Source organism: Vanessa tameamea, chromosome 29 (genome assembly GCF_037043105.1).
Source record: "Vanessa tameamea isolate UH-Manoa-2023 chromosome 29, ilVanTame1 primary haplotype, whole genome shotgun sequence".
Taxonomy (NCBI): domain Eukaryota; kingdom Metazoa; phylum Arthropoda; class Insecta; order Lepidoptera; family Nymphalidae; genus Vanessa; species Vanessa tameamea.
Window position 1 is genome coordinate 4,144,955 of NC_087337.1, and position 21,985 is coordinate 4,166,939.

A 21,985-nucleotide genomic window follows, 5' to 3' on the forward strand; every position below is an offset into this window, starting at 1 on the left:
AACATTTGTCTGTTTCCAGCCTTCATCTTGTGTTTAGTGGAATGAAAACATCGGCAGGAAACCTCCATGTGACTAATTTCAATGAAATTCTGTCACATGTGTGTGTATATATTAGAGCAGCTTGGTGATCTCCTCAAATTGAGAGGCATAAGCCCAGCAATATATTAAGTAGTTGCTTTACTTTTTTACGCCTTCGAATGACAATGACTCGATAGGTATACTTTTTTAAACGGTCAATTGAGCCACCTTATGGTTCGTGGTAACCAACATCCATAAGCATCATGGGATGGTGGCGCATATGTCTTGTACCTGAAGATACACTGGCTCATTCGCCCTTCGAACCGGAACACAATAATACTAAGTATTGCTGATAGAATATCTGATGAATGGTTGGTACCAAAACTAATACTTATTAAAGGTACAAAAATAAAACAAAACTCAAATAAAAATACATTTAATATTATAATTTAGCTAGGCGTTTCGTTTTAATATCACTATTTAAGAAATCATTAATTTTATCGACAAAGGCTTCAGGTTTAGTGATGTGAATATCGTGTGTTCCCGTGACGTTTATAACGATAAAAACCGGTATCGATTCTTGTAATCTTTTCATTAAATGATCGCCGCGCTCCTTTAACATTTCAAAAGTTTCGTCAATAGACGCTACGATATTTAACATAGCTGGTGCATTAGTTGTGGCAATTTTAATAAGCATTTCTTCTGTCATTGGTATTGCTACCACTTTTTTCATACGGGGCTCCCAGGACAATCTGTGAAGTTAATAGTTTTAATAAACATACACGTGAATGGAATTGAAACACAGCCTGGAAACTCACACATGATTAAAATGGGTATTTTATTCAATTATAAAAAATATCGATTCTACCAAAATAATACTATTTAGGACTAAGAATTATTTTTGTTGTGTTTCGTAGTCATTACCGGAATCCTATAAAATCTATTGTAGTTAACCTACATTTTCTAAGGAAAAAAAATACCATGCTAACAATTTAATAAAATTTTGGAAATGTTTATATATATATATATATTTGTAAATATGGAGACGTTCCCCTTACCTCACTATTATATTCATATATCTCATATTATCTTTATTAATATATTATGAATTATTGCTATGGTTTGCAAATCTAAGCTGGGTTGGTCTCACCTAGCACTCCTTATATTCAAAAGCTGCTTACCTGTATTTACCATTACCAACAGGCACCAATGTTCTGGACAGCACAACGGCAGACTGTTCCTTACTCAGCTTCCTACTCCTTACTAGTAGGTTTATTGCTTGTTCGTATGAATATTCTTTACTATGTTCGAGTTCCCATCTAAAAAATAAATATTGGCTACAATGTGGGATTTACTGTGATTAGATTCAGGGGTTGGGGGGCAGTCGTTAGGTACCCTATGTACGATTTATATGATAGCGATCATTCTTTAAGATAAAAAAAAAAGTTAAATATATATTAGTATGAACTCGGTGACTTGTCAATTTTTATACATACTGGCTTATCGTTGGCCAGCATTTAAGACTATAACTCAATCACACCCAGATTGAATCTATGACTTGCATTGTTTAATTTAATTATGTACAGATTAAATAAAATAGTTAATTATATTCGAAACTAGTATTCAAATTAATTTGTATTTAATAATTATTGTTGATAATTAATGATAATCCAGGGATGGCTCCTAACTTCCTAGTGGGGTTGTACCCACCCTTGCCCCACTTGGCTATTTCTATAAACATAATTAATAATTAAAATTACCTTGAATAATTCTCATAATAATCATCATAAAAGTATTGATACCACAAATTAGGGCTATAATCTGGGAAACAATTCATAGAGAGCGGTGGTGGGGGGTCCAGGTTCACCATTTTTGATATTCTGTTTGGATATATGTAGTTGTAGAGAATTCCTGCAATGGACAAATAAAAGAGTTTAATTTCTTTGATAAAATTAGTTATTATTAGAACAGAGGATTTATTTTTTTAAAAGAATAAAAGCAATGTGACTCAAATACCATCTGCCCCAAAAATACCAAATCGTGATGATCACGAATGCTCGGACATCAGTGATATAATCAAGAATCAGTTATTACTCTTGTTGTTTTTTAGTTTCATAATTTAATCTAATTTGTTTACAGTTATAGATATATATAATATATTTTTTAAGAAGACATAAGAGTGCTTGCCTATAATAAATCCACTGGAATGTGCCATGTAGACAAATGCTTCCCATTTCAAATGCTGGATCACCAATTGTATCGCCACCATATGGTGAGCTTGGGAGATGAGAGGACCCACCGGAAACGGATCTGATTTGCCATGACCTGTAAAATGAAAGTCAAATTGTAAATAATACTTATTAAAAGCTTCTGTAACTATTTGTAATTTTTCTCCTTGTATTTTTTTTTTTGCTGATAATCATACTTTGGCCAGAACTTCAAGTTCAAACAAGGTTTCACTTGTCTTGTGTTTCATGACTATTCCCAAGAATATGCTTGTAATCAGTTGTAATTGTTAATTTGTACTGTATTTTTTTTTTAATCTGAGTTAAATATTATGTTCCATAGCTATAGGTACATAGCTAAACAATTTAGGAGAAAAGAATACTTGAAAGGATTTATTTACAATTTTTTATTTAACTTCACAGGTATGAATCAATTGAACTGACATTTTGCAAAACTTACACGCAAAACATACATTAGCGTGATTAAACTCAATTTGCCGTAGTACATGAATAAAAAAAAATATTAGTGTTTTTTTTCTATCGATAATACATATTTTTGAACTTACCAGGTAAGTCGATCGCTACGTAATAGTACTTGTCAGGTAAATGCTGTACAATCGGTATGAAGGTTGCGGCAGTGTCCATATGACCATGGACCATCAACACAGGGAAATTTCCAGGATCGCCCCACGATACACCTCAACAATACAGACACAAATTCAGAAAAAAAAATCGCTTAAAAAATAATCTTAATACCTAGGTGATAAAATTAGTTAAAATCGTGTTAATGTTGCAGAAAATTACTTAGCAAAACTTGCAATGAAACGCTCAACTTTTAAATATTGTGATATGTGTCAATTCAAAAGGGATAGATTAAAACATAAACACAGAATAATAACAAGCAAAACTTACAGGCGATTTTACCCCATATTGCTTCAATGGACCATTCTTCAGTTTTTTTCAACATTTTCGATGAATACTACTGTCTACTGAGATATCGGAAAATACAGTAATAAATATGTAATTATAATTTATACCTACACCTAGAAGCGAAGGTCATTTTTTTATTATCAGGAATTATATAGCTGAGGTTAGAATTTTGAATGAATGAAGTATTGTTTATTGAAATCAGTGTCTGCGTTCTTATCGTTACTGTAAATAAATATTTTATCTATAAATAATAGACAGCAACGTCGCGAAAAAAAAATCTTACGTCAGTAATTTGTGATGTATTACAAAGATGTATTTCTTGTATACAAAATATTTTACCAGTAAATAGTTACATTAATAAATATCACCCATACGAAGCCGGAGCGAGTAGCCAGTATAAGGATAAATTGCTATACAAGTATACAGTTTTGACGTTGCTAACATAAATATTTTGCAACCATTTTATTTTACCATAATATACCAATGCTATATTAATTTATCTGACAAAATGACGCTGTGTAGTGTGTACGAGGTCTAGACCGATTTAAGTCTCGAGTCACACAGTCAGTACTAAATAAATTTTAATCGTTCGTATTGAACTGTATACTCAAAATACATGAATTAAAAAAAATCGTACAACTAATTTATCGATAAAAACAGTGTCAAATCACATTGAATTGTAATTTATTTTGTGCCAGAAATATTGATTTATGATATTTTTCAATAGATTCTCTTAATATGAGACTAAACTTTTGTACAATATTTTTGTTTAAGTACCTAACTGAAATTTTTTGGCACTATTGAATTTCTTGTCGGTTTTTCTGGGCAAAAATTTCTTTCCGAACCGGTGGTAATTTACTTTTTTTTTTTTTCAATATTTATTACGACATAAACCTTTTATTTACACCTTTAGCTCTGTGCGACAGAGACGGCTTTTAAAAATGAAGAATGGGCTAAATGTTTTCTTTATTCAGAATTCTGATGCGTAGGTACATATTACATAACGATTAATGTCACTTTGAATGTAGTTAACCCCACTCCTTGAATGGCACATCATTCGAGACTCAAGGCTGTTAAGGTCAGGGTTTGTTTTTATTAACAAGTTTATTGAAAATCTTTGTTAAGTCTAAGTACATTAAGGAGTTCTATTATACATACATCACGATATTATCAGTAAGTGTGGAACTTCAGAAGGTTACGCTAGTACTGGGTCCGATAATCTTATTATGTAGGTTTATAATTTAATAGTAATTGATCATTATTTTGTTGCGGAGATATTTCAAAACTATGATATCTTCTAAGATATTTATTGAAATCAAATAATTTATAACACCTTCTCAAATAATACTTAGTAGTAACGTATCAACGTATTATGTATTATTATTTTTTAATCTAATCTACCCTAACCGGTATTGGCGCATTTGTTTTTTGCCTGCGGTGGCGTTAATGCCTAAATACCAAAAAGGTTAGCTGTCAAAAGAAGAAAAAGAAACTCCAGTTTTTGCAACATTATTCATTGATTCCGCTCTTATTAGTCGTAGCGTATATAACCTAAAGCCTAAAGCCTTCCTCAATAAATGAAATAATCTAACATTGAAAATATTTTTTCATATACGACCAGTAGTTCTGGAGATTATCGCGTTCCATCAAACAAACAAATTCAGTCATAATATTAGTATAGAGGATTAATTAATTAATCTCTTATTAGTTTAAAAGAGGCCGTGATAAAATCATTTCCTTTTTCCAAATAAAATTGAGAACTGCTGTAATGTTTCAAAGTGAGAATTGTCGTTACACTTGATAAGTCGCTAATCTCAACTACTCAACCGATCGTGAAGATTTTTCTGTTTTTTGGGTCTATTCCAAAATGCGCGTCCCTTTGTCCTTGAAATTTCCTGTACTTATTTTGTTTTACTATAAGTATTTGCCATTCGTAGAATGTCTCGTGAACAACACATTCGTAAATAATGTCGAAATATCGAGCTCCACCAAATAAAAATAAGTGTTACATTCAGTTCTTCACTCAGTTCTACAGTCAGTTCTCGTGTACATATAGAATATAAGCCCCAGTCTCACCAGTCAGAAAATATATGATAATGTAATTCTTAGTTTAATGGCTTTTAGTTATGATAATGTAACTATGATAAAGACTCATGTAATTTATGGAGAAATAAAATAAATTCATCAACTCAGTCATTCATTCATTCGTGATAACTTAATCATTGATCATGATAAAGTTTTGATTTCATATATTGGTAAAAATACTCTCGTTAAATAATAACAACTTAGAAATACTTTTTCTGTCTACGTCAGGCAAGTGTTGATTTTCGCGTTCGGTATATCTTCGTGAAAAATAAAACAAATTAATTCAGTCATTCTTTAATTCATACTTAAATACTTTTTTGGTATAACTTGGTGTCACTCAATCCCCCTCCCACCCCAATGATAAATATTGATATGATAAAAATAAAGACACGCTTTGTTATTTATTAAATACAGATTATAATATTGTTATTGCATACACAAGAATGTTTTCAACTAGTTAAATAATAAATAAAATGTACGTGTGAGTTCAACTATCCACCGGCTTCAACTTTAAATAATTGTACTATTCTAAATAACTTATCCTAAAACATTGCCACATCACTACCACTAATTTTTGCAACAAGCATAATGGATCAGCTCCAGAAATCGATTGAGCAGCTAGCTGCCACATACACAGCTCAAATGACTGAGTTCCAGAGGGAAGTTCGGGCATCCATTCCTGCAGCTAGTTCGACGTCTAATATAAATGCGCAATTTAGTGCATTCCGAACTTTTCTGATGACGGCGCTGGAGAACTTGCAGGTGCAGCTTCAAATACTCTCCAAGCAACAGGAGGACATGGAGGTTCGGTCCAGACGAAATATTTTGCTTGTACACGATGTGCCCCAGGGCAACAATGAAGATCCAGCTGAGATTATGTGCAAGATTTTAAATGAGCGGCTATCCTTGGCAGAAGTCACAGTCAGCAATATTAAGAGGTGCCATCGTTTGGGTCGTCCAAATAATAGTGACAAGCATCGTGCCATCTTGGTTAAATTCTGTGATCAGGGGCTCCGCAACAAGATATGGTACGGCAAATCTAAATTAAAGGGCAGCGGTATTACAGTATCCGAATTTCTGACGAAGGGTCGGCATGAAGCATTTGTTGCGGCACGTAAACGGTTTGGGGTATCGCACAGCTGGACGAAAGACGGCTGTGTTGTTGTGGTCGGTCCTGACGGCAAGCACCGTCGGGTCGTCTCAGTGGCTGAAGTTAACGCTATTCCGGAGGTGGTTGGCAGCATCAACAGTGCAGGTCACGTCGTGACAGCGGAGCCGGCATCCTTTACGCAGGTGGGACTACGGAAGCAGACCTCAGTTGCTTCGATTACCCGAAACCAAATGTTAGGCCCAGAAAGCCCTATAGAAAATACACATTTAACCTTTCACTTGTGTAATCTTTGTTTTAAGTCAATTATTTTTAAACTGTTTTTTGTTATACTTTGGTCTCTTTCATGCTGCTGGTGGATGTCGGGCACAGTTACAGTAAATACGTAAAACTACTTGTTAAGTTAGTTTTAAAATTATTATTATTATTTTTAATTATTCTAACTTTTATTTATTTATTTTATTATTATATATTTATTATTACAATGTCTTCAAATTGTAGTATTCATAGCGATATATTTCAGTCGGTATCTTCGGGTGATGAGTCATTGAGTGACTTAAGTCTTCAAAGTGCAATTTCTTCCCTTCCACTTAACGTCAATCTTAATTCTCTCTTTTCTGATTGGGTGAAAAATCTCAACGTTGTACACATAAATGCCCAAAGTATTCCAGCCCATTATCCTGACATGCTTGCCTCTTTTGAGTCCCGTGATATTCATGCGATTTTAGTATCGGAATCATGGCTTAAGCCCTGTTTACTGTCTACATCGTATTCTTTCCATCTCATTCGTAATGATCGTAACAACAGGACTGATGGAGGTGTGGCGACCTATCTTAGATCCTACATTCCTTTTAAAATTGTAAGTTCGTCATGTCAGCCACCTCCTGTTGATTCGGCTGAACACTTACTAGTCGAAGTTTCTCTAAACCAGACAAAAATTTTGCTCGGCGTTTTTTACAGTCCCTCTCTATTAACGAATTTCTTTTACTCTTTCGAAGCCCTTCTAGAAACATTTGTTCTAAATGATGTTCACACCATATTAATGGGCGACTTGAATACATGTCTGCTGAGGGATGACAGTAGGGTAGTATACGTGAAGCGTGTAATATGCATATTCTTCCCCTTACAGCGACCCACAGATTTCCAAATTCCACTCCTCTTCTTGACCTTATAATTGTGTCTTCCCCTGATTTCGTTTCCAAGCACGGTCAGTGTTCTGCCGAAGCTTTTTCCTATCATGATTTAATTTTTCTTTCATATAAACTGCAAATTTACTGTAAATTTACCGTTCTGAACACATCATGGATTTAGCCATTTAGTCGTAAAAACAAAAGAAGAACACAAATATAAAAGGCAGAATTCATTTTAGTTTTGGAGCTGAATCTATATTTAAAATTTCAGCTCCGTACGAAAAATGGAATTGATTCTAATACCTGCCAGATTTTATTGAAAAAATCTAACAGATAAAAATTGCTAGTTAAATAAATGCTTGTAATAAAACACAATTAAAGTTTTGATTTCATATATTGGTAAAAATACTCTCGTTCGCCATTTATTAACTTTAATAAAACGTAATCGTAATTTACAAAGCCATCGCCGTCTTTGGTAACGTTTAAAAAATGACTCAGCTCTTTTTTTAAACAATTTGAGCTTGTGTTTATTAAATTTAATTTACTAAATATTAATCCTTCAGCAAATAAATCTTCAAAGGTAATACTTTTTTTGCCTGACGTAGTGTTGATTTGGAAATACGATTTTGTTATATCTTCGTCGTGTTTCCGTTTCTGGAATTTTGAAGATCTAAAAAAAAAAAAAAAATGTTTTTTAAATGGGCATTATTAAGAAGTTAACTTTACATAACTTCATTTATTAAGATTTTATCGATAAGTAAGAAACTTTAATGGTTTCAATTTTTTTTCAATACGGCAACACTATTGTTAAAATATGTGGGCAGACAAAAATGAATCGAATTGTTATTCAACGGTTGAATTATAATGTGCGCCATCTTGTTTATTTATACTTCTCGGAAAAAAGTGACAATAGGGTTTGAACTGCGCTCTAGTGATGCGTTGCGTCGATGGTTGCGGAGCGGCCATCTTGGATCGACGGTTACATTTAACTCTGCTATGTATTCATTACAAATAAACAATATAATAGTTGATAATCTATGTATTTACATAAGAATTATTTACATGATGGCCTTCATTATATAGAAATAATTAATAATGGCAACAGTACGCATCATGACCGCGTGGAATCGTGGCTAGAATGCTAGCAGCATTTTCCTGTTATACCGCAATTTCGATCCACTGGGCGGACAATTATCCAGACCTCACCAGCTTTCCCTAGTGGAGACAGTAGGTATTTGTAGATTAGGATTCTACTTAACTGTTTATGTCCAATTTAATTTTACGGATTTTTAAGGATGTTATCTGAATATAAGGTAAAAGTTTTTTAGGTGAAAGGACTTTGTAAAAGCCCGCCTAGGTAGGTACCACCCTCTTCTCAAATATTACAGCAATAATTAGTATTGTTATGTGTCAGTTTGAAAGGTCAGTGAGCCAGTATAATAGGCAATTTGACAATGCGTAAAATAAAGTGTCAATTATTGTAATCAGTATATATTATGAGTTTAAAAATGGTTATTTATTAACGAAAGTTGAAAATAATAATTAATTTATTCAAAAATCCATAAAGAAAAATGCATTTTTTTAAACGTTTGTCACGTGATACAAAATGCTCCTGATTGGTCGGGCTTATGATGACGTAACTTGCTTGTTAACCTCGTTTGCCTACTGTATGTGGATTACATATGCCACAGATTACAATACAGGAAAGTGACGTCACCGACCCCATTGCAGCGCCAAAGTAGCGTTTTCGCTATTTAAATATGGTATTTTTAATTTGATATTTTTCAGCAAATAAGTACTAGAATAAAAAAACAACATTTACTGGGTTCCTTAACCTCTGCTAAATAATATAAAATGGATTTAAAAATCAGTCAAATAGCGTATTACAGATACATAACATCTAAATTCCCAAGGTTGGTGTCGCATTGGCGGTGAAATGGTTAATATTTCTTACTTTGCCAATGTCTTTGGGCGGTTGTGACCACCTCCCATCAGGTGGCCGATTTGCCCGGCTTACCTACATCATAAGTCTGCCTAACTTATTTCTATGGTTTTTTTTTTTAACTTTTTAACATAGTTTTTAATAAATTAAATAGATAATAATTACCTGCCATATATATATTTATTATATTTACATATCCAGCTGTCGAAATCTGTATAAATTTCCTGCCATCCGCTTTGTATTTCGTGCCCTGGAAAAAAAAACACCGTGAAATAAATTAATTGTCATCAATGTGTCATCAATAATTCATCTCGTACTCGGCGGTGAAGGAAAACATCGTGAGGAAACCTGCATGTGTCTAATTTCAACGAAATTCTGCAACATGTATATTCCACCAACCCGCATTGGAGCAGCGTGGTATATGCTCCAAACCTTCTCCTCAAAGGGAGAGGTAGTCGTAGCCCAGCTGTGGGAAACTTACAGGCTGCTAATGTAATGTATGTAATGTAACCGAATGCGATAAAAACATGTTTTATTATAATTTTGTTTCTGGATAGTGTTGTACTTAAAGAGAGTAGCTATTTGATTTTTTTTTCAATTTCTTTTGGGAGCTCGTTTCGTTGAATGGCCCTCAGTCTAGAATATTTTTATTTTTTAAATACTTTATATGTATTTACTACAATTACGACTTCCGATGTGGTCTCACGTAGCCTTCTGTACCGTATAATATATAGAGACGATTGATGTTAAGATTTTCCTTTAACAATAACATCTTTAAAAAAAAAAAATCTCATAGTTGCCCTTGGCTTTTAATCAACTCACTATGATAAAAAAAGTCATTGTATTCAAATGTTTTGCGTCACAGCGTGTGTATACTATGCTGAGGTGAGGCCGGCATAGTTTTGTAATTTTATTCTTACTAGGTATAAAGTAGAAAGTTATTTCCTTATAGATAATCTACTCGAACTCGTAACGATTTAGGTAACCTTTTACGTAACGTTGCTTGTGAAATATACGTACGTATATTATAGGTATTAGTAATAAATTGTACGAAATGCATTTTTCAAACAATATTTTAATCTATATTTATATGATAAAGGGGTAAATTTATTTGTTTTTGAGTAGAAGGATAATCTCGGGAACTAATGTCAGAAAAAACAATCACAGATAAAATATTATGTCATGTCATTGCATTCATTTTGCTAATATTACATTGTGCAACTTTCTGAAAATCGTTGCGATTTGAAACACGATGAAACGAAAATGCGTCAAGATGAAACAAAAAATGAAAATAATAATTATAAACTCTATACTTTATACCAACCACATATTCCAAACAAATAAACATCATATGACATCGAACTGATGGATATCGTTGGCCGAGACCTTGAATAATCTATGATATTCATCAAAAATTTCGTTTTAAACATCGACCAAACTGTTATCGGAACTTTGGAAGTAACATTAAAGTGTATTTAAGTAGTTAAGTGGAATATTATCTATGCATATAATAAAATTGGAGTGTCTGTTTGTAATATTAAAATAACCGCGTTTTACTAAATGCATATGTATGTATACACGGTACATATGCCTAAATAACATTTTTTACAATTTTTGTCTGTCAGTCCGTTTGTTCCGGCTAATCTCTGGAACGGCTGAACCGATTTCGACGGGACTTTCACTGGCGGATAGCGGATGTAAGCAGTAACTTAGGCTACTTTTTTTTTAGAATTATATATAGAATAAAAATAAAATCACGTTACAATATCCAAATAACTTAAATTCAAACAACGCGCACGAAGTCGCGGGCACAGCTAGTCGTATTATAAATACAGACTTATGAATTAAGAACTGTTTGCAGTACATTGTGTACTACAAACAGTTCTAGCAGAGCTATTAGAAAATCGCGATGATTACGTAAATATAAGGTTTGTTTATCTTTATTCCTTCTTTGATTGGAATAGTCTATTCACTTCTATCGTATGTGAATTTCTTTTCTTTTTTTTTTTATGATATCGTTAGGCGGACGAGCGAATAGGTCACCTGACGGTAAGCGGTCACTACCGCCCATAGACAATGACGCTGTAAGAAATATTAACCATTCCTTACATCACCAATGTGCCACCAACCTCGGGAATTAAGATGTTATGTCCCTTGTGCCTGTAGTTACACTGGCTTACTCACCCATCAAACCGGAACACAACAATACTGCTGTTTGGCGGTAGAATATCTGATGAGTGGGTGGTACCTACACAGGCGGGCTTGCACAAAGCCCTACCACCAAGTACATTTTTATTAATCGCACATATAATTATTTTATGAATTTATTTTGATAAAATAATAAACAATATAACTTCTTAATCGATATGTCCTTTACAAAACCGGTCTTAGCACAATAAATATTTAATACGCATATGTTATTTTAAAAAAACAAACTTATCAGTGCGTTGACCTTTGCAACGATATTGACGTTTGTTATTGTAATTAAAAAAAAAAAATCTTGGCTTTGCTTTCCTATTGTTCGTTTATTTTAATCATTGATTATATTTGATAACTAGCTAAGCCCGCGACTTCGTGCGCGTTTGAATTTATCGAAAATGTTATTGTTCAGTTCGCAGATTTTAATACAACTTATTAATTCCGTATCTCGCGTATAGAAATACCTGTGCTGATTTTAATGAAACTCTTCTATTTTTGTGTTTTTTTCGGTTTTTCGTATTAGATTTATTGAAAAATTTCTTTTATATACAAACAATGTTTGATGTACGATTTTCTAGAGCTAAATTAACAATACAGTATAGTTGCCCATGGGGAACGCAACCCTTAGTTAAGTCATTACTTTAAACAACGTTTGCCCTCGTGATTTGTTGACTGTCATAGCAGAACTAACAGCTTTTGTGATATTAATTCGTTGGTGAGAGGCACCCGACGTGACGGCGGAGTGATGGGTTGCGAGCGATACTGGACAGTATTTGGACATTACAGCGTGACCTTATTATTATTTTATATATAATTCTAAAATAAAAGTAAGTAGCTAAGTTACTCCTTATTACATCAGACGGACAGACGGACAAAAATTGTAAAAAAATGTTATCTTGGTATATATACCGTGTACATATGCATTCAGTAAAAATCGATTTTTTTAATATTACGAACATACACTTCAATTTTATTATATGTATAGAAGATAACCTATACCTTGCAATTGCAACCGCTTTAAATTTAGACAATCTCCGTGACAAAGGTCAATTACATGATATTTTAATAAATAAATAAATAATTTAAACATAACTTGGAACAATCATAAATGTAAAATAAGGAATATTAATTCGTTTGACAAACGGGCCGTCACGCCATTTTGTTTTTTTTTTTTTATATGTCTGTTAATTTTTAATGACTGTTACATTTTTACTACTATTTTAATACCCAATAAAAAAAAAATTACTTGTTATAAAACGATAAATATATAAATCTTATATATTAAAAGTGTAAGACGATTTTTGTCCCAGTGATTATGGGGCGATATAAAAAATTGGTTATGGTCTCATTTTGAAGAGCTCCAGCCGTAGACGTGTAGATCATTAAAGATGTTTAAATTGTTACGAATTAACGAAGAATTTCTTTTGAAAAAAGTTACTGGTCGGTTAGAGAGTTTCACTATGGATGTATAAGATAATATTGAAAACCGTAAACAAAATTAAAGTAAATCGTTTTGACAAACTAGTTCTAACTGAACTAATGTATATTTGGTACTAAAAATTTGGGGTTTCATCATTTTGGCGCCAAATGTAGATGAGCGACTTGCAGTTTACATTGAAATGAAATCAAAACAAAACCTGTCATAGGTTTCGAAATTCCTAAAAAATCTTTTGATAAACGCGAAGACTCGCGTGAGACTTACTAGTAGTATATTAGTTAGTACCGTAACTTCATAAGGTAAAGAGGAGTGATTTTAAATTGGTGGTAGGGCCTTGTGCAAGCCACTGGTTACCACTCACTCACATACTCTACCACCAATGTAATACAGATGCAAAGGACATAAAATCTTAATTTCCACAGTTGGTGACTCTTCGTCCATTTAATGAATGGTTAATATTTCTTGAATATGTAATGTCTATAGGCGATAGAGACCACTCAATGTCAGCACTATTTGCTCGTGTAATTAATCTCGTGGAGGTGGTCACATCGTGGGGAAACCTGCAGGTCGTGGATCTGTCACGTAAACCAATCTTCGTTGGAGCAGCATTGGATAAGCTCCAAAAACTTCTAAATAGGAGAGGCTTAGCTCAGCAGTAGGATATTTACAGGCCTACTTACTTTTGCTACCAATTTCAATACATAGTATAAAAAAGTCGCTTACCGCTGCTGTCTGTCCCTGTGTATGCTTAGATCTTTAAATCTACGCAACGGATTTTGATGCGGTTTTTTAAAATAGATGGAGTGATTCAAAAGGAAGGTTTATGTGTATAATACATGCACGGTATAGTAGTGAAAAACTGACAATTTTAAAGGTTTCTGAAGTGAAGTCGTAAATAAAAATACATTTTTTCCGCTTACGTTGCAAACGCTGGCTGAACCCTTCGAGATAGGGAATTCTTTGAAGCAGATAAGATATTCGGTATAGCAATCTTCAATAATTCAGCTTGGTTTCGTAATCTTATACAAGATAACTTTCAAGACAAAGGAGTAAATCAGCTAGACCATAACATGACAAATAATCTTTTGCATCAAATACAGATAAGAAATAAATATAAATAGTGAATCAAAAGGCATTTATTATTTTACGCTCAACCTTGCGCGTAAAAATAAAATCTGTAATGTCTTTTCCTCATAACCTTACCCTTTAAAACATTGTAAATAAAATCTTAAAAGGTGTCCTTATTTTTTTTAATTTATACAAGCATATGTTCGTTATAATCGGCCTAAAAATAATAAGGTTTTAACAAAATTAACTTTAATATATGTGAATAAACAATTAACAGAACTAAAACAAATAAATTACCTAAACGACGCAAGAAGGAACGCCATTGCATTCTTGCCTAGACTCCTCAACCGTCCCGTTCACGGTATCGGGCTGGAAGTTAGTTTCGGCGCAGGCGACTTCCTGAATCGTTCAGAAATCCGATCGCTATATCGTTGGATTCTTTATGAAAATGGTAGACAGACAGGCAATTGGACCACCTAGTCGTTAGTGGTCACCAACGCCCATAGAAGATGGCACTGTACAATACATCGACCAATCTTTACATCGCTAATGGACCACCGATCATGGGAACTGAAATGTTATGTCTTAAGTACCGGAATATAAAATAGCTTAGTATCGTTGTTCGGTGATAGAATAGTTACGTGGTGTGTCGGTAACTATAGGCTCGCCCGAAGCCTTAAAAAGTATTCGTTTATTGAGTTGACAGGACAAGGATGCCTTCGGCCGTGGCATAATTCGTCCAGGTAAAACAAACATCTGTACCATGACATTAGCCTGCATAATGACGACCTTCGGGGCAGTAGATGCGTTTAATTAATCGTCTTGTTTATCTGGCATGATGTCAAACCGCAGTGTTAACTTAAGTTGGCACGCTATATTAATACAGAGAAAAATCATTTGAGATGTTGGATTATCAATGAATCGTCGCTTACGACGTGAAGGTTCAAAGTGGTTTAAATTTTATGAGAATTAAATATAAACCTTAAGATTAAAAGTTCTTATGTGAAAAATACCCCAGAAGACAATTTAATTTGCCACTAAAATATTACAACATAAAGAGTTCAAATCCAATTTGGACGTCCTTATTAGTCCTAAAATTTTGACTATGATGTTGTCAGACACTAAAATAAACTCAATACAATCTATACTTGTAACAGTTTGTCCTTTTTGATAGCGCTCGAGTATTTCTGTAGATCGATTTTTTTGTACTATTTTGATGGACTGCGCTCCAGCTAGACGCTCGCTAGACGCTCGTCCCTATTTAAATCGGTCGTTTACGTTGGACGTACTCTGCTAGGAATAACCTTCTAATCTGCTGCGCTTGAGTAAATTCCAAAATCCCCTCGTGGGCTCCCGAACTAACGCATAGATCGTAGGTATATTTTACAACGTAAACATCCATTGCTAAGTATTTTTGGAAATTTTAATTTCTAGCCGACTCATTCCTTAAAGGTCAGCAACGCTGCAAGCCCGGTGTTGCAGATATCCATGGGCAGTGGTGCTCACTGTCCATCAGATGAACCTCTTGCTCGTTTACTACCTTTGCCAGAAAATTCGACTTCAAGGAAGTGCAAATGGGAAGGCTTTACCCGTACAATAAAATATACACAAAAGGCACGTACGGCATGTCTGTGAAGGTTTGATAATATTAGACAATATACATACACGGACAATTAATCAATTATTTATCACTAGTTGTCGCCCGCGGCTTCGCTCGCATTTTAGGGGTTGGTTGTCATGCGTTAGGCACAAAAAGTAGCCCATGTCCTTCCTTGGAGTTCAAGTTTGCTTCATACAAAATTTCATTAAATTCGATTCATTAGTTTGGCAGTGAAAGAGCGACAGGCAGACAGACAGACAGAGTTACTTTCACATTTGTAATATTAAGTATAGAAAATATAGATTAAGATTACATTGGGAAATCTGGACGTTTCTAATGCAACCAGTTATAATTCATTGTATTTTTACAAATAATATCATAAAACGTGATATCATTGCCTTTGGAGTATCTGTTCTATTATTTGACCTAAATTTTTGATGTGCACGTGTTTATTTCTGTGTTTGATGGATGACCGCAGAAATTACTAAATTTCTTGGAGCCTTTGTCTATTGTGGTATTTGTTGAAGATGAGTTATTGGTCATTTGGTTAGGATCTAGTAATCTCTATTACGGATTGCCATTTTAAAGTTGTAGTCCAGAATCTCTGTTACCTCTCTCTTGTTATCTGATGGCAATTTTTCGCAAGGGGAGAGAGATCACGCAATTCATCGTTTGCTCCATTTGCTTTCTGAAACACGGGTGTGTAAACAATCAAAACTTTGTGCTACTCCTGAGAAGCTATATCAGCGTAGTTGTGTGCCTTTGATAAGCCGACACAGTAACATATATTCAACCCCTTAATCAATTTGACGACCTTATCAAGGCCCACAAATTCATTATATATTCAAGTGGCCTTTAACAATTATTTTTTTTGTTATAGATAGACGGACGGGTAAGGTTACATAAACATAATCAGCCTGTAAATTTCCCACTGGCTGGGCTAAGGCCTCCTCTCCCGTTGAGGAGAAGGTATGGAGCATATTCCACCACGCTGCTCCAATGCGGGTTGGTGGAATACACATGTGGCAGAATTTCGTTGAAATTAGACACATGCAGGTTTCCTCACGATGTTTTCCTTCACCGCCGAGCACGAGATGAATTTTAAACAAATTAAGCACATGTAAATTCAGTGGTGCCTGCCTGGGTTTGAACCCGAAATCATCGGTTAAGATGCACGCGTTCTAACCACTGGGCCATCTCGGCTCTTCTCGGGTAAGGTTAGTAGTAAGGTAAGGTTCAGGAGCATCTGAATGTTGGCGCTGAAAGAAATATTAACCATTCCTTTAAACATCAATACGGTACCAACTTTGGGAGCTAAGATTACATATGCCTACGGTATCAATGGCTTCAATTTCAAACGGGAACACCGCGAAACTAAGTATTCCTATTTGATAATAGAATTCATGATGAGTGCGTATCGTCTGGGCTTCACAAAGTCCTACACAATCAAGTAGATAACTGAGTTCCTACAATAAGAATATAGATCGCATCAAGGGTACTATTCGTAACATATATAATAGTTAATTGCGTTCAAGTTATATGTCATACTATGAACTCTTTTTCTTCATTCTCATACACGAATGGGAAGATATGACAATTGTACATTAAAAACAGAAATCTTGAGTTTGTATCGCCGTTTCTCCCCAGGACCGAGGTGTTTATTTCCGAACCGTTGCTAGATTTTCGGCTATCACTAAGCGAGTGTACAGATTCTATATTGAATAAAAAAAATTATAGGCCGGCAGGATTGTTATAGACATACGGGCAGAAGGTACCTAATATCTCAGCTACCAAGGTTGGTGGTGTATTTAAGATTAAAGTGATGGTGGTGTCCATTTCAGATGTCTTATTATATAGTCTGCCATGTCAGTAAAAATAAAAAATTATATTAACAAATTGTGTAACGAAGTGTCGTTTGAAACAATTCTCAAACACTGACCATCTGTATAAACACGGAATATGGAATATTTGAAATTGAAAAAGAAATTGAAGCATCTACTCGTACTGGCTTCGCACGGCTAAAATTAAAAAGAAATAGGAGGTTTATATTGAAGGACATCCTTTTGGGCATATTAGGGCGTACGTAGAATATCTTTTCAAATTTTTATTACAGTGGATAAACTTAGAATACAGGCAAGGGATCCTGTGATTTCCTCTTAAGAGTCGGAATGGGTACCGCTATTTTTTAGTGGGTTTCCCGGTGTGTTGTGGTGCATTACGCGTTCCAGGGATCAGAGGAATACCCTCACACTTCGTGTGGAGGAACACGTAAGAGCGTTTAACTTTTTAAATTATTATTAAATACGTTCATTTTAATTCATTGAAGATTGGGTATGTTTTATACTGCAGTAGCAACGTCATCTTAGGCTTAAGATTATTTATTTAACTGAGATAACTTTCTTGATTGCCTTATCATAGAAATAAAATTACAACTTGCTTGTTGCGCTAAATTTTAATTTTAATTTAGACTTTTAAAACATTTACGTATGCATATATTTTTTAAATTAATCTCACCTTTGCATAAAATCAAAATAATAAAAAAAAAACAATAAAAATAATTATCAGATTTGTGCCCAAATTATTTAAAAAAAAAAAATTAAACATATTTAAAAAAAGAATAAGCAATAACAACAAACCTTTGCAGATAATATCCATTGTATAACAAATCAACCACTCGCGATCACTATACGTCCGATTTGTAAACAAAAATAAAACCAAATGATACTGTTTGTTTATAACTATGAGCGATATGTAAACATGGCGATAGCGGGAGTCAATGCCTGCTATTTAGTGACGTGCGATTATCGATAAGAACTATCGATACATTTTTATATTGACCCAGTTATTACAATAAAGTAAATCTTTTATTGATTAGTTAATTGATATAAATCCTGATTTTCATATTATAATATAATTATAATTGTCTTTTTTTTTGTTTTCAATTATTTTTTTCACTACACCAATGATTGTCACACGAGACTCAAGAAGTTTAAGAAAAAACAAAATTAAAACATTATTTAACATATTTTAAGAAAAGACAGCATAGTGGCCTGAGGATGCTGTTAACTGGAGAGATAAACAGGAATATTAGGAATTCCATAAGTAGATGCATTGTCATCATACTTAAAAAAAAAACTTTTATATCAATAAGTTTACTTCTTAGTAGGTACATAATAATTCGTCAATAGCGCAATGGTCGATCCTGACCCCTTGGGCTAGTGTCGTACCCACTCCTAACACTATCGATAAGCTCAAAAGGAGGGGTAAAAAGGAGTATTAGTAATTCCTTAATTAATTTGGGGCATTGCTATTGTACCTTTTTTTTAGAAAAAAGTAAAAAATAGGATAATTTTAACATTACAGTAGAAGACAGGTAGGTAGGCTGGTAATCGGGTCACCCTAGTAAATATTAACCATCCTTTAGATCGCGAAAGCGGTACTAACCTTTGGCGTTATAACTAAATAAGGACTGTCATATCCCTTGTGCCATTATTGTAGTAAGTTACACTGACTACAATAATAAGTATCGATGTTAGTCGATATCGAATATATGACTAGGCGTTTGCGTAAATTCAAATGGGCTGGAAAAAAAACCCCTTAAACTAAGTAAAAACACACATTGATCGTTTAAAACTAGTAATTTGCAATTACTTTACCTTCCTAGTCCAAAAAACTACAGGCACAAGGGACGTAACATAGTTGGCAAGGTTGGTGGCATTGGTGATGTAAGGAATGGTTAATATTTCTTACAGCGCCATTTTCTATGGGCGGTGGTGACCACTTACCTTAAGTGGACCATTTGCTCGTCCGCCTACCGATATCATAATAATAATGCATAGCATATTATATCTTTTTATAACTTATTTGCATTTGTTTGTTCGTTCTAAACCAGAGAATACGGAGGAAAATGGACTATTAACTACAATAAATAATTAAATATACATCGAATATTAATATTTAATGTAAAATATTGACTTGCAAGTCGAATCGTTGTTAGACAAATATCGATATATATGTATGTGTAAAATAATAAGCACATCACTATAGCTGAGGTCGTTCTGTAACCGGTTACAATGGTTTCACTTTTACTTACATTTTATAATAAAATATTACAATATTCGGATTTATTCTGTATGATCGAGGTATGTGCTCGGTTTACTATTGTTTTTTTTATGCTCATTTATATATTAGTATATTTAATTGTTTTTTACATACATTAACAGCTTGTAAATTTCCCACTGCTGAGCTAAGGCCTCCTCTCCCTTTGAGGAGATTGTATGGAGCATATTCCACCGCATGTGGCAGAATTTCTTTGAAATTAGATATGTATGCTTCCTTACGATGTTTTCCTTCACCGCCGAGCACGAGATGAATTATAAACACAAATTAAGCACATGTAAATTCAGTGGTGCTTGCCTGCGTTTGTACCCGCATTCATTGGTTAAGACGCACGCGTTCTAACCACTTGGCCATCTCGGCTATATTGTTTTTATTAATTAATATTTATTATTTAATCGTTAGAAAATATATGTATTATGTTTAATTTAAAGTAAAACTTAATGTTATTATTAAATTGTATTTATTTCAACTTTGAAATATGTGTGATTTATTAATGTTTATTATTTCGTTAATACATATTGAAATGAGTAATTACTGAGTAGCTTGCCGGTTCTACTCGGTGGAATTTACATTCCGAACCGGTGGTAGCTTCACTTGATTACAGTTTGTTAAATGATTCAAAAGTGCTTGTAAAAGCCTACTTAAATAAAGTTTATTTTGATTTTAATTTTACTAAATATATATTACTAGGTAAATAGTACATTTGCCAGGATTATATTTTATTGGAATTGTATCTACTGTTGGTTGTCGTACTGAAAATCAAATAAAAAAAACTACTTATACGCATTTAAATTTTACATAGTGAATATCATAGTTCGAGTTCTCAACTAATAATATCGCATCCATTCAAGGACAAATGTTTATATGTCCGTTCTTCTCCTGTGATTGAAATAGGCGGTAGTTAGCGTAACTACAGCCTTTTTTTTTTATTTTTACGAGGAGGCAATGGGACGGGTATGTGGGGCTCATCGGGGATTATTGCCCCGTACCGGTGCCTAGTGTCCCGTCTTACCCACTAAAACCTCCTCGAGTTTTCACTACGCTGCCTAGTGTTGGGGCAACGGACTCGTGGCTTACAACCGCGGCCCCACCAGCAGCAGCCGCCATGAGGCGACTGAATACATAGAAGCGCGCCTAGATCGCGCCTTCCTCCTCTGCATCCTTGTCGAAATGTGACGAACTCCCCCGAGTCCGCCACTGGAGGCCGAGCGTCAAGACGACGCCGTGCGGCGGATAAAATGACTGGCTCCGCCGCTGACCACCGGCGTAAAACACCTCGGATGCTCGTCACGAGCGTCTATTCCAATAGAAAAAGGAATAAAGATAAACAAACCTTAGATTTACGTTTGCCGATTTGCTAATGGCTCAGATATATTGTGCATCACTAACAATTCTTGATTAATATAACTTTATACATTTATTATGGCTGCTGCACATAAAAAAAAATTGGTTACTTAATTGTTACGATTTAACAAAGCAGGATCTACCGTATGGCTTTTTGGGCTTCAGCCCTGGGGCCCCCAGCTAAGTCAAGTCAAAGTCAAAAATAGACGATAATGCCAAATAATCGAATTCAATAAATTTAATTAAAGTCTACCTTCAGTGGGGCCCCTAAGTAGTATTAGCCCAGGGCTAAACTCACGGTCCAGCCCTGTAACAAAGAATTAATTTTAGAGAGCGGAAAAAAGTTACTGGCCGGTTAAAGAGCGGTACTGCGGCTGTATAAGAAAAAAAAAAAAAGAAAAACGTAAACTAATGTAATGTAACTACTTGACATTAATTTTTTTTTTTAAAAACAACTCCGTTACTCTTCCACGGCTACACCACCGAACCAATGTTAATGAAACTTTGTATAAAGCGAAGTGTACACAACGATGGAAATAGGTTACTTTTTTACCTTTCAAGGTGGTAAACTTGTAAAATAGGGGTTGCATGTAAGTTCTTGAAGGATTTTCGTCACAAGCCGAATTCCATGCGGACGAACACTCGTTTCCGGAAACGTGTTTTGTGCCAATTTATATTTGTTAATAGTAGAAACAGACAAGTACCATTGAATTCCGTATATTGTTTCCCTGGGTTGCAGATGTCCGTGTGCGGTGGTGACTTTCCATCAGGTGAGGCTC

The 21,985-nt window shown here is 34.3% G+C and overlaps 1 protein-coding gene and 1 long non-coding RNA gene across 2 annotated transcripts; both read right to left on the bottom strand.

The window, feature by feature from the left end:
• Positions 1-438: 438 nt before the first annotated feature.
• On the bottom strand, positions 439-3,369 carry LOC113396849 (serine hydrolase-like protein). The gene is made up of 6 exons (XM_026634914.2): positions 3,156-3,369; positions 2,810-2,941; positions 2,206-2,343; positions 1,779-1,929; positions 1,200-1,337; positions 439-770 (listed from the first exon to the last, which is right to left on the bottom strand). Exons 1-6 carry the CDS (start codon positions 3,208-3,210, stop codon positions 461-463), a joined length of 924 nt encoding a protein of 307 aa, XP_026490699.2. The 5' UTR covers positions 3,211-3,369; the 3' UTR covers positions 439-460.
• Positions 3,370-7,871: 4,502 nt separating this feature from the next.
• LOC113396851 (uncharacterized) lies at positions 7,872-18,460 on the bottom strand. Its single transcript, XR_010309758.1, has 3 exons — positions 18,380-18,460; positions 9,604-9,688; positions 7,872-8,166 (listed from the first exon to the last, which is right to left on the bottom strand). It is a non-coding gene; the product is annotated as an uncharacterized LOC113396851 (long non-coding RNA).
• Positions 18,461-21,985: the final 3,525 nt, after the last annotated feature.

Excerpts from the sequence above, each read along its gene's own strand:
- LOC113396849 (XM_026634914.2), bottom strand. The coding sequence starts at position 3,210 with ATGTTGAAAAAAACTGAAGAATGGTCCATTGAAGCAATATGGGGTAAA. Across the intron at positions 2,942-3,155 it reads AATATGGGGTAAAATCGCCT|GTGTATCGTGGGGCGATCCT; the intron begins GTAAGTTTTGCT and ends TGTATTGTTGAG. Across the intron at positions 771-1,199 it reads GTTGGTAATGGTAAATACAG|ATTGTCCTGGGAGCCCCGTA; the intron begins GTAAGCAGCTTT and ends TTAACTTCACAG.